Genomic DNA, 17,730 nt, shown 5'->3' on the forward strand with positions numbered 1-17,730 from the left:
CCAGAAGGATTTGAACAGACAGGCTTTGCTGGGTTTTCCCACTCAATCCATTTCCATTAGCTTGGACCCTTTTTGTCCAATCACAATTCTACATATGCTTTATTGAACCTAAGCATAAAGGACGATTTTCCTTGTATCTATGGGTCTTCAATCTGAAGCCTCCCATGTCACATAAAACTATGATCAAGTAAACTTGTTATGGTTTTTTCTTTTTAACCTGTCTTTTGTTATGGGAGTGTCAGCCATGACCCTTATGATGGTGAGGAAAAGGATCACCCCTTTCTGCCCCTACACTGGCCAAAGGGCAACGGGGAAACCTTTGACCTCTCTGCAGTTCAATTAGTGTTCATCAAATCTCCAAGGCTGGAAGCTTAAGATGAGGTCAGGGTAAGAAAGTAAGAAAAGTAAGAAAAGCAAGTAAGAAAGCACTGGGCTATATTGCTTGAATCCCAGCTGGTCTCCCTGCTGTCAGAATCCCTCCACTTTGCCTACAGTCACTTAGATTGGCTGCTGAAGTGTTTTTTTTCTTTTTAAAATACAATTATGACTATAATTTACAATGTGCCACTACATGCCACAAACTATTATCCCATTTATGCCTCATAACAACCTTGTGAGATAAGTTTTTATCCCTAATATATTTTTAAAATTTATTTTATTTTATTATTTTTTGAGGTGGAGTCTCGCCCGTCGCTCAGGCTGGAGTGCAGTGGTGTGATCCTGGCTTACTGCAACCTCCGCCTGCCAGGTTCAAGTGATTCTCCTGCGTCAGCCTCCCGAGTAGCTGGGACTACAGGTGCTCGCCACCATGCCCGTCTAATTTTTGTATTTTTGGTAGAGACGGTGTTTCACCATGTTGGCCAGGCTGGTCTTGAACTCCTGACCTCAGGTGATCCTCTCACCTTGGCCTCCCAAAATGTTGGGATTACAGGCATGAGCCACTATGCCCGGCCTAGCCCTAATTTATTGATAAAGGAATAGACTTAAAGGATACTTGCCAAAAATCATACAGCTAACAAATAGTGGTACTTAGGTTTTAGTCCCCACTTGTCTGACTCCAGAAATTGTTCTTTCCCCACCACTGCTGAAGGTAGGTTTTGCTTATCTTTCAGTCAGTTCTGAATTCTCTGCTACCTTGAGAGCAGTCCACAGCCCTAATTGCCTGCGTTCATTTTTTGTTGCTGCCTAACAATTTATCAGGTATAGCATAACTGAATTCTCTACTGGTTATCACAAGACTGAAATCAAGATCACGGCTAGGTTAGACATCTCATCTGGAGCTCAGAGGCCTCTTCTAAGGTCATTCAGGTTGTTGGCAGAATTGATTTCATTGCAGTGGTGGGACAAGGTCCTCATTTCTTCTCGGTAGCTGTCAGCCAAGGACACTCTCAACTCCTAGAGAGTGCCCTGATGTCCTCTCCACGTGGCTCCCTCCATAGGCCCTTCTTACAATCCTGGAGCTTATTTATTCCAAGCAGCAGGAAAGTGTCTCTCTGACACTTTACCTGCTTTTAAAGACCTCATCTCAAGGTGGGCGGATCACTTGAGGTCAGGAGTTCGAGACCAACCTGGCCAACATGGTGAAACCCCGTCTCTACTAAAAATACAAAAATTAGCAGGGCGTGGTGGTGGGCACCTGTAATCTCAGCTACTTGGGAGGCTGAGGCAGGAGAATCGCTTGAACCCGGGAGGCAGAGGTTGCAGTGAGCCAAGATCTCACCATTGCACTCCAGCCAGGGGGACAGAAGACTCAGTCAAAAGAAAAAAAAAAAAGGACCTCACCTGATTAGGTCAAGCCCACCAGGGTAACTTTTTGATTCACTCAAAGTAGACTGACTAGTAAACTAGTCTTGGGAATGATATCTAAAGAAATTCACAGATTCTGCCCCCTACTCAAGAGGAGGAGATTGTACAAGGGCATGTACACAGGGGGCATGAATCCTGGGGCTATCTTTGAATTCAGCCTACCATATCACTAAGGCACGGGGTCCCTTGCTTGTTTCCTAGTTGGCCCCCAGATGTGTCCACAGGTTGAAGCCCATCCCATTGCTTCTGGAGGGTACCCCTTCCCTGATGGGCTCAGAGCAGACATCCTGGTTCTTACTCAAGGTCTTCAGGGTCTTTTATCTCTTCCTGCCATTTCCTACCTTGAAATCCTTCGCTGTCCCTCTGGAGAAGCCACACCTGGACTTTTGCTTCTTCTTTTTTTAAAACACAACAGCTGGACTTCTGATGGCTCAGAAATGTCATCATCACCAGTGGATCAGCCTATCAGCTTTCTGCTACAGCTCAGGGCCTTCATTCTGGAAAAGTTGTGATAAGGCAGTCCCTCTGATGTGTGTGGGGGATGGAATGACATTACTGAGGAGTTTGTGAGGATAAAGACACTGTTCCACCATGTGAATTTCTAGTAACGGTTAAGTTCACGTGCAAGAAAAGCTCTTTTTTTTTGTTTTTTCTTCTCTTTTCTTTTTCTTTTCTTTTTTATTTTTTTGAGATAGGGTCATGCTCTGTCACCCAGGCTACAGTGCAGTGACAGAATTATGGCTCACTGCAGCTTTGACCTCCTAGGCTAAAGGAATCTTCCCCCCTCAGCCTCCCAAGTAGCTGGGACTACAGGTACGCACTACCATTCCCGGCTAATTTTTTTAACATTTTTGTTGAGATAGGGTCTTGTTATGTTGCCCAGGCTGGTCTCAAACTCCTAGCTTCAAGCAATCCTCCTGCCTCGGTCCCTCAAATTGCCGGGATTATAGGCATGAGCCACCGCACCAGGCTAGAAAAGCTCTTAGTTTCTCTGGTGGGAATTAAGCATGTGCTCAGGAAAAAGGGGGAAAAAATGAAAGAATCCTACCATTTTAAGACTGAAAGTGGGGGCCGGGCACGGTGGCTCAAGCCTGTAATCCCGGCACTTTGGGAGGCCGAGCCGGGCGGATCACGAGGTCAGGAGATCGAGACCATCCTGGCTAACACAGTGAAACCCCATCTCTACTAAAAGTACAAAAAATTAGCCGGGTGTGGTGGCGGGCGCCTGTAGTCCCAGCTACTTGGGAGGCTGAGGCATGAGAATGGCGTGAACCCGGGAGGCGGAGCTTGCAGTGAGCCGAGATAGCACCACTGCACTCCAGCCTGGGCGACAGAGTGAGACTCCGTCTCAAAAAAAAAAAAGACTGAAAGTGGCCCCCGAGGCCATTAGTCTACTGAGTCTACATGGTTTCCATTTCCTCAGGCCCCTACTTGAGGAGCATCTCCAGTGAACGGGATCTCAATACTAGACTGCTTCGAAAACAGAGCCTAATGAAAAAAGTCACCCAAGAGAATGACACCCTCACCGCTATTAAACTATAGTTCTGCCTTATGCCCTTGGGAAAATTATTCCAATTCCCTGAACCACTGTTTCCTTGTCTAAAAAATGGGAATAGCCGGGTGTGGCAGCTCACGCCTGTAATCCCAGCACTTTGGGAGGCTGAGGCAGGAGGATCACCTGAGGTTGGGAGTTCAAGACCAGCCTAACCAACATGGAGAACCCTGTCTCTACTAAAAATACAAAATCCGCCTCACGGCTTCAAGCGATTCTCCTACCTCAGCCTCCCAAGTATGCCAGCATGCCTGTAATTCCAGCTACTGGGGAGGCTGAGGCAGGCGAATCGCTTGAATCTGAGAGGTGGAGGTTGTGGTGAGCCAAGATTGCATCATTGCACTCCAGCCTGGGCAACAACAACAACAAAAAATTAGCCAGGCGTGGTGGCACGCGCCTTTAGTCCCAGCTACTTGGGAGGCTGAGACAGGAGAATCGCTTGAACCTGGGAGGCAGGGTTGCAGTGAGCCGAGATCACGCCACTGCACTTCAGCGTAGGCAACAGAGCAAGACTCCATCTCCAAAAAAACAAAAAACAAAACAAATAAAAAATTAGATAATAATGGAACCTACCTAATAGGTTAATAGATTGTTGGGACGATTACCTCAGAAAATGCACATAAAACACTATGTCCTGGCTGGTATACAGTAACAGCTCAATAAATGCTTACTGTTGCTCTCTAAAAGAGCATTTTCTTGTTGTAAAATTGTAGCGGGGCAGGGCAAGTTGTGAGATGGGGATGTTTTAGTCTGTTTTGTGTTGCTATAACAGAATACCTGAGACTTGGTAATTTATTTATTTATTTATTTATTACGACAGGCTCACCCAGGCTGGAGTGCAGTGGTGTGATCTCGGCTCACTGCAGCCTTGACCTCCTGTGCTCAAGCAATCCTCCCATCTCAGCCTCCTGAGTAGCTAGGACCACAGGCATGTGCCACCTCACCCAGCTAATTTTTGTACAGGTAATTTATAATGAGCAGAAATGTATTGGCTTATATTTCTGGAGGCTGAGAAGTCCAATATCAAAGTGCTGGCATCTTGTGAGGGCCTTCTTGCTGCATCATCCCATGGCAGAAGGCATCACATGGTGGAAGGGCAGAGAATGCAAGAGGGGGTGAACCCACTCCCTTGATGAACAAATCATTCTTTTTTTTTCCCCCCCCCAGGCTGGAGTGCAATGACTCGACCTCGGTTCACCACAACCCCCACCTCCTGGGTTCAAGCAATTCTCCTGCCTCAGCCTCCCAAGTAGCTGGGATTACAGGCATCTGCCACCATGACCAGCTAATTTTGTATTTGTAGCAGACACGGTGTTTCTCTATGTTGGCCAGGCTCGTCTCAAACTCCCGACCTCAGGTGATCCGCCCACCTTGGCCTCCCAAAGTGCTGGGATTACAGGCATGAGCCACCGCGTCTGGCCAAGAACTCATTCTTGCAATAATGGCACTGGTCCATTCATGAGGGTAGAGCCCTCATGACCTAAAAACCTCTTAAGGGTTCCACCTCCCAACACCAACACAATGACAATTAAATTTCGAGATTAGTTTGATTTTTTGTTTCTTTGTCTTGTTTTTTTTAGAGACAGGGTCTCACTCTGTTGCCCAGGCTGGAGTGTAGTGACATGACCATAGGTCACTGCAGCTTCGAACTCCTGGGCTTAAGTGATCCTCCTGCCTCAGCCTCCTAAGTAGCTGGGACTACAGGTGAACACTACTACACCTGGACAATTTTTTGGACAGGGTCTCACTATGTTGCCTAGGCCGACCTTGGACTTCTGGGCTCAAGCAATCCTCCCACCTCAGTCTCCCAAAGTGCTGGGATTATGGACCACATCCAGCCCAGTTGTTTCTTGTGAGTGGCTTATAAATGGACATCTTTTTTCCCTGTTTTCACATGGTCTTTCGTCTGTGTGAACACGTCTGTATCCTATATCCTAATGCCTTTTTTTTTCTTGAGATGGAGTCTCACTCTGTCGCCCAAGCTGGAGTGCAGTGGCACGATCTCAGCTCACTGCAAGCTCCGCCTCCTGGGTTCACGCCATTCTCCTGCCTCAGCCTCCCAAGTAGCTGGGACTACAGGCGCCCGCCACCACGCCCGGCTAATTTTTTTGTATTTTTAATAGAGACGGGGTTTCACCGTGTTAGCCAGGATGGTCTCGATCTCCTGACCTCGTGATCCGCCTGCCTCGGCCTCCCAAAGTGCTGGGATTACAGGCGTGAGCCACCGCGCCAGGCCCCTCTGGCTTTTAAGCCACCCGGCCTGTGGTACTTTGTTATGGCAGCTAGGACTCTAATACAATAGGTATTCTCATAGCCTTCAGTGGGAATAGGGAAGAGGAATGTGGGGTGTTTGCCAAGACCCCTGTTACCAGGATTTGTTAAGTGTGTGTGTGTGTGTGTATATATATATATATATACACACACACATATATATGTATATATATACATACATATATATATGTATATATACACACATATACATATATATGTGTGTATATATACACATATACATATATGTGTGTGTGTATATATACACACACACACACACACACACACACACACACACTTAACAAAGCAAGTTAGGTCTTTGTAGCTGTTTGAGCTACAGGCTCCCATTAAGGCTCCACTGAGAACCAGGGCTCAGGGTGGGGTAGCTTTATGCTTGGAGTCCACTAGTTGCTCTCCTAAAAGGTTCTCCCTCCTTTCCCTGCCAGCTCCCTGAGCCCAGAGCTAGAGCCTCTATTTCCCAGCACGACCTCTAGCAGGCAGCTCCCAGCAGTTTTGTTTTGTTTTGCTTTTTATTTTTTAAGAGACTAGGTCTGGCTATTTTGCCCAGGCTGGTGTTGAACTCCTGGACTCAAGTGATCCTCCTGCCTCAGCCTCCCCAGTAGCTGGGACTACAGGTTGCGCCACCAACCCAGGCTGTGGCAGTTATTTAACAGTGTTTCTCTCCAGAAACATGTTCAAACCATTACTGAAGGTGAAAAGCAAGAGAAGGGGATTTAATTTTGTGTCTCTCTTACCACTGTAAATGTGGCTACATAACATCTCAGAGAATAAACAATCTTGATGAACCATCAAAATCAGCTGAAGATCTTATTACAATGTGTATTCCCAGGTCCCTCCTGGGAGAATCTGATCCTGTTGGTTTAGAGTTTAGCCCAGGTAATCTGTTTTTTGTTTGTTTGTTTCGTTTTCTTTTTTGTTTTTTTGTTTTTGTTTTGTTTTTGAGATGGAGTTTCCCTCTGTTGCCCAGGCTGGACTGGGGTGGCATGATCTCTGCTCACTGCAACCTCCGCCTCCCTGGTTCAAACGATTCTCCTGCCTCAACCTCCCAAGTAGCTGGGACTACAGGCGGCTGCCAGCACACCCGGCTAATTTTTGTATTTTTAGTAGAGTCAGAATTTCGCCATGTTGGCCAGGCTGGTCTCTCACTCCTGACCTCAAGTGATTCGCCCACCTTGGCCTCCCAAAGTTCTGAGATTTTAGGCGTGAGCTACCGCACCTGGCTTGTTTTTGTTTTTTTGAGACGGAGTCTAGTTTTGTGCCCAGGCTGGAGTGCAGTGGCACGATCTTGGCTCACTGCAACCTCTGCCTCCCGGGTTCAAGTGATTCTCCTGTCTCAGCCTCCCAAGTAGTTGGGACTACAGACACTGGCCACCATGCCCAACTAATTTTTTTTTTTTTTTTTTTTTTTGTATTTTTAGTAGAGATAGGGTTTCATCATGTTAGCCAGGCTGCTCTCAAACTCCTAGCCTCAGGTGATCTGCCTACCTCGGCCTCCCAAAGTATTGGGATTACAGGCGTGAGCCATTGTGCTGGCTTTTTTTTTTTTTTTTTTTGACATGGTCTTGTTCTGTCACCTAGACTGGAGTGCAGTAGTGTGAACATGGCTCACTGCAGCCTTTAACCCCTGGGCTCAAGAAGTCCTCCTGTCTCAGCCTTCCCAGTAGCTGAGACTACAGGTGCATACCACTATGCCCAGTTAATTTTTGAAATCCGTAATCTGTTTTTTTTGTTTTTTTTTTTTAACATGGAGTCTCACTCTGTTGCCCAGGCTGGAGTGCAGTGGCGCGATCTCAGCCTACTGCACCCTCTACCTCCTGGGTTCAAGCAATCCTCCCACCTCAGCCTCCTGAGTAGCTGGGATTACAGGCCCACGCCACCAAGTCCCAGCTAATTTTTGTATTTTTAGTAATGATGGGTTTTCACCACGTTGGCCAGGTTGAACTCCTGACCTCAAGTGATCCGCCCACCTTGGCCTCCCAAAGTGCTGGGATTACAGGCATGAGCCACCAAGCTCGGCCAGTAATCCGTATTTTTACACTTGATTTTAGCCAAAAGGTGGAGAAGTGATAGTAATCTGTATTTTTAACAACTGTCCAAAGCGATTCTGACAATGAGCCAAGGTTGAGAGTTCCGGTAGTATTATCTCCCTTTTCTCCACAGCAATCTGGTTTATTTCGCAAACAAGAAAACTGAGGCTCAGAGAAGAATTAACTTGCCCAAAGCCTCAGTCATACTGACTTCCTCCAAAGCCTATGATCTCTTCCATACAACATCAGACATAACGTTTGTTGGCACAAGGCTGCAAAGTAGAGACCTTCCCACCACGCAGGGCTGGAAATTCTGGTAACAGTGGCCTTGGCAAACACCCCACATTCCTCTTCCCTATTCCCACTGAAGGCTGTGAGAACACTTGTTGGATTAGAGTCCTAGCTGCCATAATGAAGTACTACAGGCTGGGTGGCTTAAAACCCAGAGGAGGCCGGGCGCGGTGGCTCACACCTGTAATCCCAGCACTTTGGGAGGCCGAGGTGGGCAGATCACCTCAGGTCAGGAGTTTGAGACCAGCCTGGCCAACATGGTGAAACCCCATCTCTACTAAAAATACAAAAATTAGCTGGGCATGGTGGCAGGTGCCTGTAATCCCAGCTACTCAGGAGGCTGAGGCAGGAGAATCACCTGAACCTGGGAGTGGAGGTTGCAGTGAACCAAGATCGCGCCATTTTACTCCAGCCTGGGCAACAAAAGCGAAACTCCATCGCAGAAAAAAGAAAAGAAAAGAAAAAAGCCTAGAGAAAAAAAATTATTCTCCAACAGTTCTGGAGATTAGAAGTCTGAGATCAAGTGGGGCAGGGCCATGCTCTCTGAAGACTCTAGGGAAGTATCTGTTCCATGCCTTTTTCTTAGCTTCTGTCATTTGCAACCTTCCTTGGCTTGCAGGTGTATAAATCCAACCTCTGCCTCCATATTCACATGGTATTCTTCCCTCTGTGTAATCAATCTCTGTCTCTTCTCTATTTTATAAGGACTCCTCATTGAATTAAATTGTATTGGATTAAGGGCCCATTTTACTTAATATGACCTCATTCTAATTTCTTAATTGAGATCTTTATTAAATCTGCTGAATCTCTTTTCTTTTTTTGAGACAGAATTTCGCTCTTGTTCCCCAGGCTGGAGTGCAATGGCTTGACCTTGGCTCACCGCAACCTCCACCTCCCAGGTTCAAGGGATTCTCCTGCCTCAGCTTCCCGAGTAGCTGGAATTACAGGCATGCGCCACCATGCCCGGTTAATTTTGTATTTTTAGTAGAGACAGGGTTTCTCCATGTTGGTTAGGCGGGTCTCGAACTCCCAGCCTCAGGTGATCCACCCGCCTCGGCCTCCCAAAGTGCTAGGATTACAGGCGTGAGCCACCGTGCCCAGCCTTTTTTCTTTCTTTTTTTTTTTTCGAGACAGAGTCTCACTCTGTCACCCAGGCTGGAGTGCAGTAGCACAATCTGGTGGCTCACTGCAACTTCCACCTCCTGGGTTCAAGTCATTCTCCTGCCTCCGCCTCTTGAATAGCTGGGATTACAGGCATAAGTTACCACGCCTGGCCAATTTTTGTATTTTTGAAGAGATGGGGTTTCACAGTGTTGGCCAGTTTGGTCTCAAACTCCTGACCTCAGGTGATCCACCTGCCTCGGCCTTCCAAAGTGCTGGGATTGATTACAGGCATGGGCCACCATGCCAAGCCAGAGTTTCCAAATAAGGTATCAGGGATTAGGACTTCAACATGTCTTGGTGGGGGGGCATGCAATTCAATTCATAGCACCTATAATATTCAGGTGTCAGAAACAACACTGGAATCCTCAAGCTGAATATTCAAACCCAATTGCCATGGTGACCCTAGCTTCTCCAAAGACAGGGGTACCCAAGGGCTCAGATGGGATGAGAAGCTGTGGAAGAGATAGGGGCAGCTTTGGCCATTGGTTGGATGGTTAAGCATTGTAATGTGACATCAGAACAGTTCAGAAACCTGGCTCAGAAAGTCTTTTGTTGCTTTGAAACAGTGGAGTGATCATGGCTCACTGCAGACTGGACCTCCCAGACTCAAGCAATCCTCCCACCTCAGTCTCCTGAGTAACTGAACTGCAGGCACACACCACTACATCCAACTATTTAAATTTTTTTTTTTTTTTGTAGAGATGGTATCTCACTATGTTGCCAGGGCTAGACTCGGAACTCCTGGGCTCAAGTGATCAGCGCTCCTACCTTGGCCTACCAAAATGCTGAGATTACAGGCATGACCCACTGTGCCTGGCCAACAGCAAGTCCATTCAATCAACAACTCTCTAAGAGCTTCTCATGTGCCAGGAGCTGGGCAAGGAGCAAGGCAGGCAGGATCCAGTCAATCACGGGCTCATGGGTTAGTAGGGTGACCAATAGCCAAAAGATAAGACTAATGAGGACACACTTATAAACCAGTATCTGTGCTCTGAAAGGAAGAAACTTGATGCCTTCGAGGAGACCCTCCTGTGGCTGCATTTTCCTCCTCTTTCATTCTCCTTCCCTTCCTTCCTTTCCTTTGCCTTTCTAACTACCATTCTCTTGGAGACCTGCGAGTGTTTCAACATCTCAGTGAAATAGAGGGACGAGAGCATCACCTAGTGGTCAGTGTGGGCATAGCAATGACCAAAACTGAACTAATCAGCTTGGGAGATGAAGGGCAAGGGGTGGTGGGGGTGGGCAGTGTGTGTGTCTGGCCCAGGTATGCCCCTAACAGTGCAGTGAATACACTCTGGCAGATTCATGGCAATGGACAACAGCTCTTAAAGATTTACCAATTTGAAGCTGGGTACCCCCACCTCCCACAAAAAATAATCACTCCATTGTTTGGTCCTGACATAGCACGTCCCCTGGGGTGTCAGAAAGGCAGACCAAGTCCTGGCCAGGCAGGGTTAATGCTCAAGGAGAACCCTCCCATTTCCTGGCTGTAATAGCAGTGAAATCCTACCTAGCCTGGGTAGCTCTCACATCTGCTCCCATCTCCCTCCGCATTGCCGATGTCTCATCTCTTATCCCGGCATTGTCTCTAGGGTCTAATCAGACCCCCTTCCAATCCACTCCCACTTACACAGGTGTCAGAGGGATCCTTCTCAAACACCAGTCAGATCTGGGCTCAGAGCACTCCCTGGCTCCCAGTGGCTCCCTCACTTCCCTGTGACCTGGCTCCCACCTAGCACTCTAGTTCACCTGCATCTCTACACGTTACCCTCTGCCATCTCCTCTATCCATCAGACACCTGTGGCAGCCTCAGCATCATACATACCCGCTCTCTATGCTCTGCCTGGAGCTTCCTGTCCAGTCTTGGTCAGCTGGCTAACTCCTGATCCTTGGAGAACCAGCTCCATCAGCACCTCTGGGCAAGGTAATTTCCCCTTCTCAGAGCTCCCATCTTCTATCATCACACTGTGCTAGATGGGCCCAGGCTGGAGTGCAATGGTGCATCTCAGCTCACTGCAACCTCCACCTCCTGGGTTCAAGCGATTCTTCTGCCTCAGCCTCCCAAGTAGGTGGGATCACAGGCGCCCACCACCATGCCCGGCTAATTTTGTATTCATCATATTGGTCAGGCTGGTCTCAAGCTCCTGACCTCAGGTGACCCCCCCCTCCCCCAGTCTCTGCCTCCCAAAGTGCTGGGATTACAGGCGTGAGTCACCACACCTGGCCAAGACTCGGCCCTCTTTGAGGTACAATGTCTGATTATGCTGTGATTCTACACCCAGCCCCAGCCCATTCCTAGACTGGGTCCTGGTACAACAATGAACACTTGTTGAATGAATGAAGGCTCAGGTGGAAGTCCATCACCCATTCGACCATGAGCTCTGGGCCTTGCATTATATACTTTTAAGTTTCCAAATGGATTTTGTTTTTGTGACCTAAGTTTTCTAGGTGTGAGACTTCACTGCCACTCCTAGTCTGGAAGTGTCCCAAGGCGGGGCCAAGGCAAGCACCAGGCTGGGTCCAGGAAGCTCCTGGGTAGAGACCACTATTGGAAAAATGGGGTTTCACAAGAGGGACTCTCCCACTCTGCCACTAGTCGGCTCCTGAAGTGGGCCTTGTCTCTGAGGTGCTCCCCTAGCCACCCCTCCCTTTATCCCAGGACTTCTGAGGTTCCCACTTCAGCCTTGGTGGAGGGGGCGGGTAGAGGAACATCTGTCACCTTCTTTTGGAGCCTGCTCCTAGGTCAGTGGGGCCAGAAATCAGTAGGGCAGAGATGGGGTGCTCATGCGTGCTGGGTTCCATTGGTGAGTCAGCACACCTACTGAAAGCCTGGGAACCAAACTTGCCGGGGTGGGGCGGGAGTGCAGAAAAGAAAGTGTTTCATGACCTGCTTGGGGGAAGGTTAATGCTCTGATGCTGGATAAACATGTTCCTCTCTTCTCTACCCCCCAGGATAGGTTTCTGGGCTGGAAGGGAACTTTTCTGACCCATCAAGAGAAATCCACTGCAGGCCGGGGGCGGTGGCTCACCCCTATAATCCCAGCACTTTGGGAGGCCGAGGCGGGTGGATCATTTGAGGCCAGGAATTCAAGACCAGCCTGGCTAACACGGTGAAACCCCGTTTCTAATAAAAATACAAAAATTAGCTGCTCATGGTTGCCCACGCCTGTAATCCCAGCTACTCAGGAGGCTAAGGCTGGAGGATTGCTTGAACCTGGGAGGCGGAGGTGGCAGTGAGCCAAGACTGTGCCACTGCACTCCAGCCTGGGCAACAGAGTGAGACTCTGTCTCAAAATAAAAAATAAAATAAAAAAAGTCCGGGAGCAGTGACTCATGCCTGTAATCCCAGCACTCTAGGAGGCTGAGGCGGGTGGATCACCTGAGGTCAGGAGTTTGAGACCAGCCTGGCCAACATGGTGAAACCCCATCTCTACTAATAATAAAAAAAATAGCCAGGCGTGGTAGTGCACACCTATAATCCCAGCTACTCCGGAGGCTGAGGCAGGAGAATCACTTGAACCTGGGAGGCAGAGGTTGCAGTGAGCTGAGATCGTGCCATTACACTACAGCCGGGCGAAAAAAAAAAATACATATATATATAAAATCGTGGTGGCTCACACCTCTAATCCCAGCACTTTGGGAAGCCAAGGCAGGCGGATCACAAGGTCAAGAGATTGAGACCATCCTGGCCAACATGGTGAAATGCCGTCTCTACTAAAAATACAAAAATTAGCTGGGCGTGGTGGCACATGCCTGTAATCCCAGCTACTTGGGAGGCTGAGGCAGAAGAATCGCTTAAACCCAGGAGGTGGAGGTTGCAGTGAGCTGAGATTGCACCACTGCACTCCAGCCTAGTGACAGAGCAAGACTCCTTCTCAAAAAAAAAAAATAATAATAATAATTAAAATTTAAAAAAAAATAAAAAGAGAGGCCGGGCGTGGTGGCTCACGCCTGTAATCCCAGCACTGTGGGAGGCCGAGGCGGGTGGATCACCTGAGATCAGGTGTTTGAGACCAGCCTGGCCAACATGGTGAGACCCCTTCTCTACTAAAAATACAAAAACTAGCCGAGTGTGGGGATACACGCCTGTAATCCTAGCTACTCAGGAGGCTGAGGCAGGAGAATCGCTTGAACCCAGGAGGCAGAGGTTGCAGTGAGCCAAGATCGCACCACAGCACTCCAGCCCGGGCAACAGAGACTCCGTTTCAAAAAAAATAAAAATAAAAAAAGAAATCCATTGTAGCCTTATCTCCGTGACAAGACTAGCAGACCCTGCTTTCTTTTTTTTTTTCGAGACGGAGTCTCACACTGTCGCCCAGGCTGGAGTGCAGTGATGCAATCTCAGCTCACTGCAACCTCCGCCTCCCGGGTTCAAGCGATTCTCCTGCCTCAGCCTCCCGAGTAGCTGGGATTACAGGCGTGTATCCCCACACTCAGCTAGTTTTTGTATTTTTAGTAGAGAAGGGGTCTCACCATGTTGGCCAGGCTGGTCTCAAACTCCTGACCTCGTGATTTGCCCGCCTTGGCCCCCCAAAGTGCTGGGATTACAGGATTACAGACATGAACCACCATGCCCGGCCTCAGGCCCTGCTTTCATAGTCCTGGTAACCCGGCAATCAGTCACTTGTTGTCTTGGAAAGTTGGACCCTTTTCAGAACCAAGACCAGTCTCCCTTAAGCTTCTACCATGCAGGACCTTGTCCAAGTTTTATCACTGCCTTTAGATGCTGAAGTCCAGGAGAAGCTAGGCCATCTTGTCAGGACAGTTTACATTCCTTCCATGCTTCTTGGGCCACCCCTGAGAGGGTCAGACAAGCAAACCCAAACCCCTTGGCCCTCTCCAGGGACTCATCAAGAGCAGGAATTTGGAGAGAGCAATGAGGGACAAAGTCTGGATGACAAAGCTCACTCCAAAGCTCAAGCAGAGATACTGCAGGGGAGGGAAACCTCCCTAAGAGCCCCTCCAGTCAGCCACAGAACGTATCTCTTGTCACCAGCAGGATTTATTTCAGGGTTCTGCCAGCAAAATGACTTATAAATACATTCTTCCGCATCTCCCCCTTTCCAGGGGTGCTGCTGAGTTGCATGGGATGAGATCTGCTTCTGAGATCCTGGGGCTGTATGCCACCCCCAACTCACCAGAGCTCTTCCAGCACACAGCAGCACCCCCACCCCCCAGCTGGCTTGGAGTTGGGCAGAGAAGCTTATGAGGCTGTTATCTCTCAACAGACAGCTGTGCAGGGCTGGAGGCAGCAGCTTATCAGGAGGCCTGCAGTGATTCACAGCCCAAGACCCAGCTTCTCTGCTGAATAGTAATTTCCAGCAGTGGATTTGTGCTCAGTCTCTCTCCTCCCCCTTTCCCAAGGGTGTGCTGTCCTTTCTCAGAGAGAGGGCAGTGAAGGGGAGATCCTACCCACAGAGCTGGGGGCTTTGTGCCAGCCTTCTGGGTAAGGTTCAGTTTATTGTCTGGAGGCTGCAGATTCAGGGACCTCAGCAGGGTCTGCCACCCTTTGCAGTGACCTCCAGGAGAGTTCATCGATGCTCTCCTTCCACTCCTTCCTTCCCCTCCCAGAAAAACAATGTGCCGCTCCCTTTCCCTTAGTGGCGATGTACATACAGGGGGACACGGGCCCCCATTTGCAACAGCCCCTGAGGCCAGGGACAGCCCGGGAGGGCGGAGTGGGGGAGGAGAGAGGAAGAAGCCAGGGACTGGGCAGTGTCTTGCACCATTTTGAAGCTGTTCAGTCTCTGTGCCTGACCCTGAAGACTCCAAAGACTCAGGACGCAAGGCTGGAGGGGAGGGGAGACACAAGGGGCCAGGCGAGAGCTGTCTCTGCACAGGCGGGTGGTTAGAAAAAAAATGGGGGACAGAGCCATTTTTGTGCTTGTTTTATTGGAAGCAAGACTCCAGCCAGCTGCAGGGCTCAGGGGAGGAGGCCTGGAGAGTTCAGTCCTGGGTCTCCCTCTGGGCCAGCAGGGGGAAAAGGGGTGTTAAAAGAGCTAGAACCCTCAGAGATGCTCCTCTGAAGCAGGGGAAAGAAAACTAGAAAGGAAAACTGTCCCAGGGCGGGGAGCGGAATAGGGCCCCCACATCTCAGACTCTCCTACCCTCAAGCAGTTAATTCTCACCCCCTGCCTTCCTCTGTCAACGGTGGGGGTGATTCCAATAACTCTTCTCAGCTTCCATACTTCAGGTGCTCTTCGTGAATGCTGGGTGGCTTTAACCCTTGGGGGTCCCAAACAAGTTTCCAGAATCCCACTGTCCACCATTCTTCCCCAAAGAAGGTCCCAGAAAAGGTGAAGTTCCGTGTCTTCACGCAACACGGGCATAAGCGGCAATCATCGCACGAAGTTTCCCTAGGGTGGTCGGGGATCCTCTCCTGCCACTCCTGGGGCCCCTCTCTTGTCGCCTTAAGGTCCATGCTACCTGTCTTGAGGAGCTGTGTCCAGGTTGTGGGCTCCGGAGGACCGAGGAGTGAAAGGCTGGAGGTACATCTGAAGGTGGAGGCGCTGGCGGAAGATCCTGCCGGATTAGGTGGCCCACAGTCCGGAGTTTCAGGCCGTCTGATCCTCGTCCGTAGCCCCTGGCTCGGGTTGCGATCGCTTCGCGGAGCCTTCTCCAGCTGCGGGTTCCCCTAGGCTCCTCTTGGACGTTGGCGCGGCTGGCGGGGACGAGGGACCAGGATGGGGATTCGGGGGCTGGTAGCCGGGCTGTCGCGGATCCAGCGCGTCCTTGGAAAGTAGGATGGCGAGGCCGGGCACGTTCTTAAGTACGCTGAGACTAGCGGCCGGCTCGCCAGGCGTCTGACCCTGCGTGGGCCCAGGCGGGAGGCTCTGCCACACCTCGCGCACGCTCCGGTAACGCAGCCGCGTGACCTGGTGCAGGCCCGCCAGGCGGCGCTTGAGGATCTCGGCGCACGTGACGGTTTTGGTGGTGGCCCGGCCGCAGCCGCTGAAGACGATGGCGCGCGTGGCTGGCTGCGCCATGCTGGCGGTGGCGAAGGCCATCAGGTTCCGGATCTTGCTGCCTTCCTTGACCCGCATGTGCACCGCGCCCGGCGCCAGGTCTGCGAAGGGGCCGGAGCCCGGGCCACCTCCCTCGGCCCCGCCCCCCGCTGGCGCCTCTTCGGAGCGCACCTTACGGAAGTTCTCCATGCGCCGTCGTCGCCGGGACCGCCGGCTTTGCCATGGGGCGGCCTCAGCCCCGGGGCTGCATGGCCGCCGGTCGCGTCTTGCAAGGGCCAGCAGGGGTAAGGGCGCCGGAGCAGCGCAGACGCCGGCGGGCGGGCTGGGACGGCGCGATCTCGGCCCCACTTCTCCCGAGCGGGCGCCGCTCTACTCAGCGCTCTCGGCGCCCGGTGCTCCGCGCCTTTAGCTGAGGCCCCGCCCCTGCCGCCAGGCCCCTCCCCTGACCCGGCCCGGCCCGGCCCGCCCGGGCCCCAGCCTCACTAGCCTTTCCTGGCGAGTCTGGGTCCTCAGCTACGCGGGCGTGGGAGCGGGCGCGCTGCCGGGCGCATAAGCAGGTGAAGGTGAAGTTCCACTATAATCGCCATCAGCGCTCTGAGAGCCAACCCTCACAAACCGGCAGTCTAAATAAAAGCTGCGCTTGCGGTGCAAACACTGCTTCAAATCCGGTATCCGAGCCCTTCCCATTTGCAACTGAAGGCCGCCCCTCGTCCCCTCCCAGGGAGAGATTTCCAAGAGGCTTGCTGGGGCCTCGCCCCTCCTCCCCAGCCCCGGGGAACACCCCCACCTTTTTTCCGCTCCCAAGTATTCTTGCCTCAAGGACAGCTAGTGCGCGGTCAGCAGAGTGCGGGAGGAGCTGGCTGCGGCTCCACTCCGCGCCTCCCCGCGGGCGATTACGTCGCGGCGTGGTCCTCGCGGGGCGCGGGAGACCCAGACTTCAGCCTCGCCACGCCTGCCCGGAGCTCGAGGCTCCCGGACCCCCGCCCACCTCTGCGACGTGAAGAGTGAGGCTTTGGGCCAGGCTGTTCCCCGAGGCGCGTGGGGAAGCGGGCGTGACCTCTTCTGAAAAGGCGGTAGGCTCGCTCCACCCAGGCCCAAGAGCCCACCCTTAGAGCTGCGCGCTTTAGGGTGAGCCAGGCACGATGCCTTGCCAACGTGGCCGCCCCCTTCCTCCCAGGCGGAATTCGCTCAGGCAACACTGGCCCCTTGAGATCCAGTGGGGTCCTTTTCGAAAGGAGGCTAGGTGAACGCAGGTTTTAAAAAAGAGAAGGGAGGGGCCGGGCGCGGTGTCTCACGCTTTTAATCCCAGCACTTTGGGCGGCAGAGGTGGGCGGATTACTTGAGGTCAGGAGTTCGAGACCAGCCTGGTCAACATGGTGAAACCCCGTCTCCATTAAACGTACAAAAATCAGCTCGGCGTTGCGGCGCGCTCCTGTAATCCTAGCTGCTCGGGAGGCTGAGGCAGGAGAAGCGCTTGAACCCGGGAGCTGAAGGCTGCAGTGAGCCGAGATCACGCCACTGCACTCCAGCCGGGGCGACAGAGCAAAACTCTGTCTCAAAAAATTAATTAATTAATTAATTAAATAAAATACAAAAGAGAAGGGAGGGATACCCCATTCTCCAGGATGTGATTATT

General features: G+C 51.1%; 1 protein-coding gene across 1 annotated transcript; it reads right to left on the reverse strand.

Annotated features, from left to right (window-relative positions):
- Positions 1 to 14,113: 14,113 nt before the first annotated feature.
- RPP25 (ribonuclease P and MRP subunit p25) lies at positions 14,114 to 17,248 on the reverse strand. The gene has a single exon (XM_510676.8). It carries the CDS (start codon positions 16,281 to 16,283, stop codon positions 15,684 to 15,686), a length of 600 nt encoding a protein of 199 aa, XP_510676.1. The 5' UTR covers positions 16,284 to 17,248; the 3' UTR covers positions 14,114 to 15,683.
- Positions 17,249 to 17,730: the final 482 nt, after the last annotated feature.

Source organism: Pan troglodytes, chromosome 16, assembly GCF_028858775.2.
Source record: "Pan troglodytes isolate AG18354 chromosome 16, NHGRI_mPanTro3-v2.0_pri, whole genome shotgun sequence".
In the NCBI taxonomy this organism is placed as follows: Eukaryota; Metazoa; Chordata; class Mammalia; order Primates; family Hominidae; genus Pan; species Pan troglodytes.

Coding starts and splice junctions, on each gene's coding strand:
- RPP25 (XM_510676.8), bottom strand. CDS start 16,283: ATGGAGAACTTCCGTAAGGTGCGCTCCGAAGAGGCGCCAGCGGGGGGC.